The 13,479-nt window shown below is 47.5% G+C and overlaps 1 protein-coding gene across 1 annotated transcript; it reads left to right on the plus strand.

The window, feature by feature from the left end:
* Nucleotides 1–4,071: 4,071 nt before the first annotated feature.
* LOC124478034 (pre-mRNA-processing factor 6-like) lies at nucleotides 4,072–12,846 on the plus strand. Its single transcript, XM_047036144.1, is given in 23 exon segments — nucleotides 4,072–4,299; nucleotides 4,524–4,686; nucleotides 4,808–4,926; nucleotides 5,008–5,086; nucleotides 5,263–5,439; nucleotides 5,816–5,953; nucleotides 6,043–6,137; nucleotides 6,282–6,438; nucleotides 6,564–6,726; nucleotides 7,373–7,491; nucleotides 8,112–8,330; nucleotides 8,777–8,809; nucleotides 8,811–8,900; nucleotides 9,072–9,193; nucleotides 9,591–9,729; nucleotides 9,833–9,964; nucleotides 10,818–10,883; nucleotides 10,885–10,995; nucleotides 11,115–11,248; nucleotides 11,400–11,491; nucleotides 11,607–11,721; nucleotides 11,923–12,049; nucleotides 12,165–12,846. Coding segments are annotated over 23 exon segments (2,958 nt in total). The 5' UTR covers nucleotides 4,072–4,084; the 3' UTR covers nucleotides 12,318–12,846.
* The last annotated feature ends 633 nt before the right edge of the window (nucleotides 12,847–13,479 follow it).

Consider the following 13,479-nt stretch of genomic DNA (forward strand, 5'->3'; position numbering starts at 1 on the left):
ACAGTATATTTGTCATGCAAAGTCCAGTATAGTATATATGTCATGTCAATCTAAAACATAAGATCAATAACCCTTGTCTCATAAGCTGTGTTTCAGCGTTTCATCATACAGTCAGACTCATTGTCATGTGTCTTTACTCAAACCCTTGTTATCGCACCAAGCTCAGCAGTTCAATTAAGTTCTATTTGGCTGTTTGTTACCGGAGAGAATTCTGTCTAATATGGAAGTCTTTGATAGCATTCAGCCGTTGTCCTTTTACAAGGTCAGGGCTCTTTGTTTCTGAATACACTAATCACTGCTAAATAAATCATTCATCCTTCCAGGTCGTCGTTGTTCATACCCACACAGCAGTGTGTATTAGTTCCGACCCGTGAGTGCATGTAGAAGCACGTACAAGGCCACTTTGAACTGTCAGATGCTAATTGAGTTTAGCGTGTGTGGATAAAAGAGAAAAATGATGATGTCCGCATCCTATTGTATGGCCCTTTCTACCCTTACATTGCTTCTTGAATATAATTAACTAAAATAAGTTCATTTTGCAGTTCCGCCCCCCAGAATTCACACGATTGTTTTCCACTGTGTGCGGGTGTGAGTGTTTGAGTGGGACTGCATGTGTGTGTAGGAACATGTCAGTGGAGGTATGTTCTCCTTCAGGCCCTTTCCAGCCTACACCACATGAAGGGTTCTCTCAATCAATGTGCTTCCGGTTAAGTCTGAGATTGGCTCCATTTCACTATTCTCACCATTAGACATTCTCATCAACACAGACACAGTCACATTGTGGAGGTATACTGTGACAAGGCATATTGATGGCAGATAAAACAAAATATTGCAAGGTTCAGTGACTCATTTTATGCTATATGCTCAGAAAATAGGTCACAGCCAGTCATGCACCCATGCAAACTGGAGCACACATAAACAGACATGAATGTATATGGATACACTCAAAGACACACACAGCAACCTTTAGCACAATAATAAGAGAAGTGACATGCAATTTAGCTCAGCTTGAACACAAACATTAAGCACGCACAACATACATTACATTTACATTTGTACATTTCTTCATTTAGCAGACGCTTTTATCCAAAGCCACTTCCAAGAGAGAGCTTTACAAAGTGCATAGGTCACTGATAATAACAACAAGATAGCCCCAAAGCATTGCGGGTAGCCAAAACAAGCACACATTGTGAACAACCAAAAAATAAGTGCCAAGGGAAAAACCATAAGAGCATGTAGTTAAGCAAGTTACAATTTAAACAACATGAATCTGTAAGTGCAAGTGTACCTGTAGAAAAAACAAGCAACAGTAAAATATATATATATATATATAAGATTAACTCAAATAGAATACAACAGTTTAAATCAGCTACCACTAACCAACAAGAGCAACAAGTTTCTAAGCAAGAGTCATTGTGATCCTTGAGGAAACTAGCATTGGGTTCAGCAAACCATTCCTAAGTACCGTTGTACTCCCTGAACAAGTGCGTCTTGAGCCTTCTCTTGAAGGTGGAGAGACAGTCTGTTTCTGATGGAGGTGGGGAGTTGATTCCACCACTGGGGGGCCAGGCAGGAGAAGAGCTTGTGTTGGGACCGGGCAGTCTTGAGCGGTAGATAATATATAACATACATAATATATAGTCAATTCTTTCACACACTATCATACGTTGTAATGGAAGAGGAAATTGTGCACATTGCAAACATAGTCCCACCCAAATTAGGAATTATTGTCTCAGGGGGAAAATATACCAAGCTATTGCATGATTATTTTCCGTTCTACAGACAAATCAACAAAATGTCTTATTTTTACCCTGGGGATTGCTGGCATTAGAATCACACAGATACGTAATTTACTGTCAATCCCTCTTATCTTGGAAGAAACGCTATGTGTTGTACTGTCCTCTGTTACCACCAGTGCTAAATATAGCACATCAATTTAACAAACCCTCATTATCTGGGGCAAAACATAAGAAATCCGTACCAAACAATCAGAAATCAGCTGTCAGCTGCCTTTTTTCAAACCTCTGTGTTTTGACACAAAGTCGTCCGAGGTTGAAGATTTACATAATGCATGAGACGGCATAGAACTTTTTTTCTGCTTCTCATTTCTCACCCTGATTCTGTGTTCAGGGTTGTATTCAGAGGAAGCATTGCCAACTGTTCCACAGCAACACATCAAAGGGAATGATTAGGGCAGGATCCGAGGCTAGACTCCTGTGTATCTCACAGTCAGCACCCCTAGGTCCTCAGACATTATCCATTCTCTCTGCTGCCACACAAACAGGGCATCTTTGTGCCAGAGTCATTTTGTGTGCGTGTGTGCCTGCCTGCCTGCCTGCCAGCCTGTATGTCTGTGTGTGTTCATAAAGCTACCTCCTGCTCCCTAGACATACAGAAAGCCTGTTTATTTCTCATGGCACCGTCCCATTTCCCCTGAAGACATTTACAGTCAAAGAGATGCACAAAGGGAAATTACAATGAGACTCACAGTGAGAGATATCAGAGATTTGTATGTTGCATATGTATGTGTGTGTGTCATCTTCGCATCACATATTTTGGTACCCTGACAGAAAACAAGATGTTGCAAGTCACAGCAATACTTAAGGAAACCTTGCAGTTAATTCTCTATGCTACAGTGGATTTGTTATGCCATGTTATTAGTGGCTGGCTGTCAATGTAAACCAGAGGTAAACGTCTGGGCTGAATACAGACCTCGGTTTAACTGAAAGATTTCTTGATCATTATCCAAGCATCACTAATTGTTCAAATACCGAGACTGACCTGAATCTGTCATCTATAGACTAGAACACAGTCAGTGCGGAGGCCTACCTGGTCAGAGGATTTGAGATGATATGAAGTTCATGCCTCCCACTGTGAGAACGCTCTACTCACCCTTTCATTTACTCTGTGGAGAGAGTGAGGCTAATGATGAGTGAAGAGACACCGTCTCAGTTTCATAAATGTACTCAGCGTGAGGACACAGGTCACAGTCTTGTCTCTGATTAATGCGTAAATCTTTAACCCTCACATTGATTATCAACATTACAGAATCACATTTAAACCAGCTCCTTGGCGTATTGGAGTATTGCTTCATGCAGCTTCCTGTCTAATGGTCCCTGGCAGTTGGAGCCATACATCCTCTAATGCCTCTGACATCCCATTTTCATCACAGCATCTTCTCCGAGAAGTGAAATAAGGTCTACCCTGGAGGCAAAGTAAATGAAGACAAATGGAAAGGCCATGGGCTGGGCTGTAGATGGGTGAAGTTAAATGTAATTTAATCTAATTGATGTATTGGCACATGTACTTCATCTCAAGGGAGACAACCTAGAAACATCCTTTATGAGAAACTAATAGAACCACATTTCCAGTAGAAATGGTGCTCTTACTTCAGCAACCGGAAAGTTAAGCAATGCATTTTCAACTGTTTGCCTTTCTTTGACGTTTTGATGTAAAATGTGCAGTTCCGTCACTGATTTTAAATAGCCCCTCGAAAGAAAATAGAAACCGTCCACTTTAATTACGTGAACAATATCCAAAAGAAAGCGTTTGAATTAACTGACAATCAAATAAAGGCAGGGAATTCATTATCTCTTTCAGGTAATATAATGTGAATCAGAGAATGATGTATAATTTTATAAATCTAATCTAGCGATAAAGGAATCCTAGTTTACACATTATATCATTTAATGGACACCCAACATCTATTTTACATACTACAACACATCCATACATAACTTCCTAGTCAGTTTACTTTTAATCAACAAGGTATGTTTCTATATGGTCTTAACTAAGAGGTTCCAGTCATTTTGGGAAATTATCTGTCTCTCTCTCTTGGTCACCCCAGGTTGAATCCACAAAATGTTAAATCGTGAATCTCAAAACATAGCCTGACACTCGTACTACTCACTTTGGAAATTTTACATTTCACTGTTTATGATTCAATATCCACACTGATGACACACGGAGGCTTCTTGCTTTCACTTATTTAGTTATTCTTACGACATCTTGAGGCGCTGTTCGCAGAGACAGCTCTCAAAGTAGACATATCAAGACAGGAAGTGCATCTGTTGTTTTTCCGGAAATGAACCGTGCGGTCGGTGGAGCAACGATGGCTAATTCCTCGGGAAAACAATCAAACAAAAATGCAGGAAGAGGTTCTACAGGGGGTACCGGAGGAGTCAATGGTCCTAATGGTCCTCCGGTCATGCCTCTCGCCTCCCCTCTCATGGGCAAGAAAAAAAAGCCGTTTTTGGGCATGCCCGCGCCACTAGGCTACGTACCTGGACTCGGTAGAGGGTAAGCTAGCATGCTGTGTTAGCATCAGCTAGCCAGCGAGCTACACTGACTCTTTGGTTTGAATGAATGAAACTAGCCCACATGCAGTTTTTTGCAACACATTACTATTAAGTGCACAAATAAATGCATCACAGCCTGAATCAGCTAAGTATTCTAGCCTTTAGCGAGTTAACTTGCTCAATAACGTTTTGACATACTAACTTCTATGTGATTCCCAACTCTAGTGCGACTGGTTTCACTACAAGATCTGATATTGGTCCTGCTCGCGATGCTAACGACCCAGTGGACGACCGTCATGCACCCCCCGGAAAAAGGACGGTCGGGGATCAGATGAAAAAGAATCAGGAAGATGAAGAAGAGGATCTGAACGACACCAACTATGACGAGGTAAGATGAACACAGCCGAAGACGATTTCAGCTGGTGTTGTTGCTGTTGAGCCTGTGCTGTAGATTTACATGAAATAAGTGTGTTATTTAATGATCTCCCTGTTCCGTCTGACCCACCCAGTTCAATGGCTATGCAGGAAGCCTGTTCTCCAGTGGTCCATATGAGAAAGATGATGAGGAGGCAGATGCCATATATGCAGCTTTGGACAAGAGGATGGATGAGAGACGGAAGGAGAGGAGGTAGCTATCTGTTTCACACCCCAACAGTCATTCTGTCTGTGTGTTTGGACCACTTCCATTGGTTATTCTTTGTGTTACTAGGGAGCTGAGGGAAAAGGATGAGATTGAGAAGTACCGTATGGAGCGTCCTAAGATCCAGCAGCAGTTCTCTGATCTTAAGGTATGGAAAGACATGATGCATCAACATTCTATCCTTTACAATTTCCTTCTCCACCATCTTCAATATATTGCCATTAGTTCTATTTATCAAACAAGGAATGGCATACCATCAACTCAATATTACAAATAGTTTTCCCTGATTTTATGATCTCCATCTCGTGGCCTTTCTTTCCACAGAGGAAGCTGGCAGAGGTGTCTGAGGAGGAGTGGCTGAGCATCCCAGAAGTGGGGGACGCCAGAAACAAGCGCCAGAGGAACCCACGCCACGAGAAACTAACCCCGGTCCCAGACAGCTTCTTCTCCAAGCACCTCCAGACGGGAGAGAAAAACACCTCAGTGGACCCGCTGCAGGGGGTGCGTAGGAACATGTTCACTGAACACAGCGTCCCCTTCTTTGGTCCTTTCTTTTGTGCTTTGTGTTTCCATGATCCCGGGTGATTTGAAGAATTGTGGTTTACAGGGTTAAGCTAACTTTTGAACTGATCAGAAACACAATTATATTTTAACCAGTCAGCTCTGACAGGAGCATCATTTGAGGTGCAATTCCAGACTGATAAAAAGGGAGAATAGCAAATCATCCAGACTGAGCTTCTGTGTTGCAATGTCAGTATATGCCAGCAGGAGTCAGTCTTACTTAACATGTCTCATACCCTTACTTTGTCAACACCTCGCCGTAACTCTGGCTGCGTATCTCATCCCAACCTGATGTGTTTGTGTGCTCCATCCTCAGTTGAACCTCCCAGGGGGTCTCAACACGCCCTTCCCAGGAGGCATGACACCAGGCCTGATGACCCCCGGGACAGGAGAGCTGGACATGAGAAAGATCGGCCAAGCCAGGAACACTCTCATGGACATGAGGCTCAGCCAGGTAGCACAGCACCCCCCGCTGTGACATCACTTCCTGTTGGAACCTCTTCCCAGTCGTTGCTCAGTGTTTCTCTGATGTCTCTCTCTCAGGTCTCTGACTCGGTGAGTGGGCAGACAGTGGTGGACCCAAAGGGCTACCTCACAGACCTCAACTCCATGATCCCCACACACGGAGGGGACATCAGGTGAGACCCTCGGGGCTGAGAGGAACTCCTGCACTGACGCAGCCTCACGGAGACGTTCACATCCCACCTACTCAATCTTGCCTTTAGAGATAGACATGGACATTGCATTCTATAGACATGACCTACTGTCTGGGATCTCCATAGTGACATTAAGAAGGCTCGTCTCCTGCTGAAGTCAGTGAGGGAGACCAACCCCCACCACCCCCCTGCATGGATCGCCTCAGCCAGGCTGGAGGAGGTGACAGGCAAGCTGCAGGTGGCCAGGAACCTCATCATGAAGGGCACAGAGATGTGTCCCAAGGTACCACTGCCCATATACCCTTAGCCCTTAGACGGCAGTATGCAGTGTGTGTGTGGACACGGGTGTGTGTTTAGTAATATGGTGCAGGTCCAGTAATGGTGTTTTGGCGTCCGCTCTCTGTGCAGAGCGAGGACGTGTGGCTGGAGGCCGCCAGGTTACAGCCAGGCGACACGGCCAAGGCTGTGGTGGCCCAGGCCGTGCGCCACCTGCCTGGCTCCGTCCGCATCTACATCCGAGCTGCAGAGCTGGAGACGGACGTCAGGGCCAAGAAACGTGTCCTGAGGAAGGGTAAGACTGTGTGTCTCACGGGAGAGAGAGAAGAGAAAAGGAAACGAAAGCTCCAGAGGTTGAAAACAGCTCATGCATGGACATGTTCAGTTTATTTATTGATCTTGGCGAAGGGTGCCGGAGAGCAAGTAAAAGAGCGGGAAACACACAGCAGAATAGTAAACACTTTGTTGACTCTAGATGTTTTCACAGTGTCTACACTTTGGCAGCGGCTCTCTGTGTCTCCCCTATACTAGTTGTCATGCCATCTGATTCTCCTCTTGTTTGTTGGAATATGTCAGGGCCCTGCCAGAACCCCCCCCCCCCAGCCCAGCCTCTTCCCAGAAGCATACTTCCCTGACAGAGATGGATGTGCCGCTTCCTTTATACCATATCAGTCCCTACATGTCTGATATGATCTGCCCTCCACACTCAAATGCTACATAACACAACTTGGAGCTTTCCCAGCCTCGCTTACAATGTCACATTGTCAGAAACAGTCAGTAGCATTATTGCAGACTATCAAGCTCTCGAATTCCGTTCCCATCTCTGTCCATTGTTGAAGTGTCCTTTGCAGTGAAATGGGTGGCTGTTCAGTACAAATGTTAAGTGTGTGTGCTAAGTGATTGACGGGAGTGTTTGTGTGTACTTGCTTGTCCCCACCAAGCCCTGGAGAACGTGTCCAAGTCTGTGCGTCTGTGGAAGACGGCTGTGGAGCTGGAGGAACCTGAGGATGCCAGGATCATGCTCAGCAGAGCTGTGGAGTGCTGCCCCACCAGCGTAGAGGTACACGCATGCTCAGCCTCCAGCCTGCACAAACACAGATTGTACATGAAACACGCAAACACACCCAGACCTGTGATCGAACGGAGCGTGCCCTGATGTCTCCCCTGCTGTCTCCCCTGCTGTCTCCCCTGCTGTCTCCCCTGCTGTCTCCCCTGCTGTCTCCCCTGCTGTCTCCCCTGCTGTCTCCCCTGCTGTCTCCCCTGCTGTCTCCCCTGGTGTCTCCCCTGCTGTCTCCCCTGCCTGTCTCCCCTGCTGTCTCCCCCGCTGTCTCCCCCGCTGTCTCCCCCGCTGTCTCCCCCGCTGTCTCCCCCGCTGTCTCCCCTGACGTCTCCCCTGCTGTCTCCCCTGCTGTCTCCCCTGCTGTCTCCCCCGCTGTCTCCCCCGCTGTCTCCCCCGCTGTCTCCCCTGCTGTCTCCCCCGCTGTCTCCCCCGCTGTCTCCCCCGCTGTCCTCCCCCCGCTGTCTCCCCCGCTGTCTCCCCTGACGTCTCCCCCTGCTGTCTCCCCCGCTGTCTCCCCCGCTGTCTCCCCCGCTGTCTCCCCCGCTGTCTCCCCTGCTGTCTCCCCCGCTGTCTCCCCTGCTGTCTCCCCTGCTGTCTCCCCTGCTGTCTCCCCTCCCCAGCTGTGGCTGGCCCTGGCCCGCCTGGAGACCTACGAGAACGCCCGTCGCGTTCTGAACAAGGCTCGCGAGAACATCCCCACTGACCGTCACATCTGGATCACGGCGGCCAAGCTGGAGGAGGCCAACGGCAACACTCAGATGGTGGAGAAGATCATAGACAGAGCCATCACCTCTCTGGGGGCCAACGGAGTGGAGATCAACAGGGAACAGTGGATACAGGTGGGGGAGGTTGGAGAGACGTGGCAAAAGACACGCTTGCCCTCTGTTCTCTGTTTCGTCTTTTCGTTGTCTTGTGTTGGGCGTCACGTGACCTTTACCCTGATCCATTGTTGTGTAGTCCAGTAATCCATGGTTTATTGAGGGGGTGAAAGTGGATCTGTTTACAGCTTGATGTACTTACACGCACTTTCGAACCTTTTTCATCTGACACAGTCAGCTGTTTGGTTACTTATTATTAAGCTTGGTTTTGTTCGAAGGTACTGCCGTGCTTTTGATTGTAAATCCTCTCCTCTTCCTGAAAAGGCGTCCAGGCAGCGGGTCACAGACAGTCCCCTTCCCGCCTCTTTCTACGTCATTGGCTGTTTCCTTTCTTTCACTTGTAGTGTGTTGGATCAGTACCGTAAGCATGCAAATTCTTCCTTCTCTTTGACAATCTGTCCATCCAGGATGCAGAGGAGTGTGACAAGGCAGGCAGCGTGGGCCACGTGTCAGGCAGTGATCCGGGCGGTCATAGGGATCGGGATTGAGGAAGAGGACTGCAAACATACCTGGATGGAAGATGCAGAGAGTGTAAGATCTGTCAGCCAGCTCCTGGCTCTAATGACAGGGAGGACAGTGATCCTAGATTTGTCACTCAATATCAGGGTCCCGAGGCTTTTCAAATCATTATCCATCATGGCTTTTCAAGCATGATGCCCTATGGCCTTGCAAGTAATAAGTGTGTGTGTGTGTGTGTTGCAGTGTGTGTCCCACGGGGCGCTGGAGTGTGCCCGTGCCATCTATGCCCACGCCCTGCAAATGTTCCCCAGCAAGAAGAGCGTGTGGCTCCGAGCAGCTTACTTTGAGAAGAACCACGGTACAAGGTAAGCCTGCCTGCCTCTCAGCCTGCCTGCCTCTCAGCCTGCCTGCCTCTCAGCCTGCCTGCCTCTCAGCCTGCCTGACTCTCAGCCTGCCTGACTCTCAGCCACAGCACCTCTTGACGGGCCAGCTCAGGACAGGGGATGTCACCAGCTGCTTGTTAACAGTTTTTAATGTACTGTGGGCCTAGACAACTGGGCATGTGCATGCCTGGTTACTCTAACCCCTGCATAAGTACAGCTTTATTGGCAGATTCTCTCAAGTGATTGTCTGCTCCTCCTTAACGATCCAGCTCAGTCTCGGGGCTAAGGGCCGCTCTTATCCACCCTCTGCAGTAGCTTCCTCTTGGATTCTGACCAGTCTCTCTCTATTCCACCTGTCCTTCCTCTGCCCCACTCCCAGGGAATCTCTGGAGGCCTTGCTGCAGAGGGCTGTGGCTCACTGTCCCAAGGCCGAGGTCCTCTGGCTGATGGGGGCCAAGTCTAAGTGGCTGGCGGAGGATGTGCCCGCTGCTAGGAGCATCCTTGCTCTGGCCTTCCAGGTAAAGAAGAGCTCTGTCTTCGGATGGCCTACGTGTGGTTTGGGGTGGTACCGTTTGATCTATGGGGCTGATGTGCCAAAATGCTGTTCTTCCTCCTGTCCAGGCCAACCCTAACAGTGAGGAGATCTGGCTGGCTGCTGTGAAGCTGGAGTCAGAGAATAACGAGTATGAGAGAGCCAGACGTCTGCTGGCCAAGGCCCGCAGCAGCGCCCCCCACCGCCAGGGTAAGTGTCTTGTTTGTCACTTGGCTGAACTTTTCAGAAGAGTTCCTCATTCCACAGCAAAGTCCTCCTCCTAAATATTCTTTGGAGAGATCAAGTGTCACTTTCATTAATTCGATTGTTGGCCCGAGATCAGTATTTAGGGAGTAGGTTGTCGCCCCCCCAAGCGGGTATTTCACAACTCATTTGGGTTGTCAAGGGGGAACAGAAACAAGCAGTCATATTAAGCCTTCCTGATCCTTCTCTCCGTTTCGCTCTCTCTCTCTCTCTCTCTCTCTCTCTCTCTCTCTCTCTCTCTCTCTCTCTCTCTGGGCCCTTGCTCAATCTTCAAGGGAAATTTAGGATTTAGCTGGTTATCCATTTTAATCTTGTTTATATTCTGCCCGTTTTTATATACACACACACACAATTTTCCGATGTTGAGGTGAAAGCTAAATTGCGGGTGCAGGCTGGAGAGCATGTGTGGGTCAGGCAGGGCGGCAGGTGTTGATGTGGTGTCAGCTCCCCCGCCTCTGGAGGAGGCAGGGTTTCACACAGTTAATGATGCGTCACCACTCAGGTGTCCAAGCTCACACGCCCAGGCCTGCTTAGGAAACTGCCGGAGCAGTCCAAACAATCCTAAATTCACAAGCTGTTAGTCAGTGTCTCTGCCTGTCATCCTGCTGGGGCCAGGGCTGCATCCTCCGCCTTGCCTGTCACATGGCAGGGCAGAGGGTTCGGCTCTGCGTCTGGATGTTCTTAACTCACTCCTTATACCACCCAGACACAAGCCACACATTTTGTATTTGTTTTGAGGTTATAGGATGTACAGGAATTTGTAAATGCAATATGCAAAAAAATAACTGAAGTGGTGTGTGTTTGCTGCAGGTGTTTATGAAGTCTGTGAAGCTGGAGTGGGTGCTGGGGAACATTGAGGCAGCCCATGAACTGTGGCACAGAGGCCCTGAAGCACTACGAGGACTTCCCCAAGCTGTGGATGATGAGGGGCCAGATAGAGGAGCAGGGTGAACACATGGACAAGGCCAGAGAGGCCTACAACCAGGGGGTAAGGGGGGGGGGGGTCAATACGGGGGCTTGCTGTGCCCACTCAATTGATTAGTTGTATGTAATCACATCAACTGACTCACTAATGGATGTGTGTGTCTGTCACACGTGGATATGTAGTTGAAGAAGTGCCCCCATTCCATGCCTCTGTGGCAACTTCTGTCTCGGCTGGAGGAGAGGATTGGTCAACTGACCAGAGCCAGAGCCATCCTGGAGAAGGCCCGTCTCAAGAATCCCCAGAGTCCTGAGCTATGGTGAACACACACACACACACACTGGTAGCTGGTAGGAGACTGGATCAAGGACATGCATTTAATAGATTGAAACATCATATAATCATGATGAGTTATACAGGGATTTCTTTACTGAAGCACAATATAGAAGTACATGTGTTTTTGTTGTCAGGTTGGAGTCTGTCAGGTTGGAGTATAGGGCAGGACTGAAGAACATTGCCAGCACACTGATGGCCAAGGCCCTGCAGGAGTGCCCCAACTCAGGTCAGTTTCAATATACATTGGATTCATTTAGCAGACACTTTTATCCAAATTGATGTACAAATGACTCTTCTATGATGGCTAGTCCTGTAAATATTGCCTGTGTGTCTCTGTGTAGGTATTCTGTGGGCTGAGGCTGTGTTCCTGGAGGCCAGACCACAGAGGAAGACAAAGAGTGTGGACGCTCTGAAGAAGTGTGAACACGACCCCCACGTCCTGCTGGCTGTGGCCAAGTAAGCCTCTTTCACGTTCCCCTGGCACCTCAATCTGCACTCCCCTGTCCTCCCATCCCACATCTCAGCTGCCGATGTCCCCCTCTCTGGGCACCTTTCACTGCTTGGAACTCACTCCCTCTGTTCAGAGGGTCTCTGTGTTCTGTTCTCTGTCCTCCAAATAAAGGTCTGTTCTGGAACCCGTGTGTGTTTGGATTCCAGGTTATTCTGGAGTGAGCGTAAGATCACCAAGGCCAGAGAGTGGTTCCTCAGGACTGTGAAGATCGAGCCGGACCTGGGAGACGCCTGGGCTCTCTTCTACAAGTTTGAGCAGCAGCATGGGTCAGAGGTAAGGACCTGTGTGTGTGCGTGCCTGTGCGTGAGATATTGTGAGCGTGATAGTGTGTGTGGTTGTGATATGGGGTGTGTTAAGTGTTAATGAGTTTGTGACCTTCACCCTCCAGGAGCAGCAGCAGGAGGTGCGTAAGCGCTGTGAGAATGCAGAGCCTCGCCACGGGGAACTTTGGTGTGCTGAGTCCAAACATGTCCTCCACTGGCAGAAGAAGATAGGAGAGATCCTCACACAAGTCGCATCCAAGATCAAAAATACCTTCTGAACCAGAACTTTGACCACAGTCGAGTTGGCTGTGAAGATGATACTGATACCATCACAGCAACAGTGAAACACACACACACACACACAGACTCCAGGAAACAGTCTTTGTCTTTGCAGTATGTTACACTGTAAACTGACACCCACCTTTTAAGATGTTTTTGTGTTTGGCATAATCTATTCCAACTGATATTATAGTTATTACTGGGGCAAAGAAAGCTCTGCATACATTGTGCTTTGGAACACCGTTTTTGTAACCTTATTTTATGTAACTCAAGAATTCCTTGACCCTAAAAATGCTTTTTAACTCTGGCCAGCTGAGTTTTTGAATGCATGTCTTCAAGTCATCATTCTTCTTCGTAGGGTATACTGACACCCTTGGCTCTGATAAGAAATAAGACAATAAGAAGGTCATTGTATTATTTTTATTTTTACAACTTGTGTAGAAAGATGGATTGATTGTAGTTTTGTCAAGATGCAGTGCTGCTGTCATGCATTAGCCTGCTTATGGTTAAAACTGTTCTGTTGGAAGACTCAATAAAACAACTTGAGACGACACTGACAAATGATCTGTATTTATTTCCAGGTTATGTATGATGACTTAATTAAAGTGTGGTGAGGCCATGAGGGGATTGAGGCTCTGGCTGTGGAGCTGCAATCAAAGATTGCTTTGACATCTTGTGCCTGGAGGTCCTCTAGTACGCTAGGCATGCTTGAATGCAATTCCCAAGTTGATCCTGGCGGCTGATGAGCACGTGTTCTTTTTATAGAGTATTGTGTCCTCATTACACACAATTAGTCAAATGGTTGACAAATTACAAATGCACACGACGATTTTTGCAAAATTTACACGTAGGCTATCATTGGTCATAACATTTATTTCCGTCCCATGTGCCGAAACCGAAAGAAACTCAAAAAGTGATTGATCGTGGAAGTTTTGTCGACTTGAATGTACAAGAGTTAAGTGAAATCGTAAGCCAACCAGCAGCAACCCATGACGGAGAAGGAAACTGGAGCTGGCAATGGGATTGTGGCGATGTTGGAAACTACAGAGTTAAATGGTATATTGGCAGTTCCGTTTACCAACCAGTTCACTTTTTCAACGAGTTCTTATTTAACACCAAAATACAACACTAACCCGTTTGGATACAATGAATCCAGCCCGA

This window comes from Hypomesus transpacificus, chromosome 15, assembly GCF_021917145.1.
Source record: "Hypomesus transpacificus isolate Combined female chromosome 15, fHypTra1, whole genome shotgun sequence".
Classification (NCBI taxonomy): domain Eukaryota; kingdom Metazoa; phylum Chordata; class Actinopteri; order Osmeriformes; family Osmeridae; genus Hypomesus; species Hypomesus transpacificus.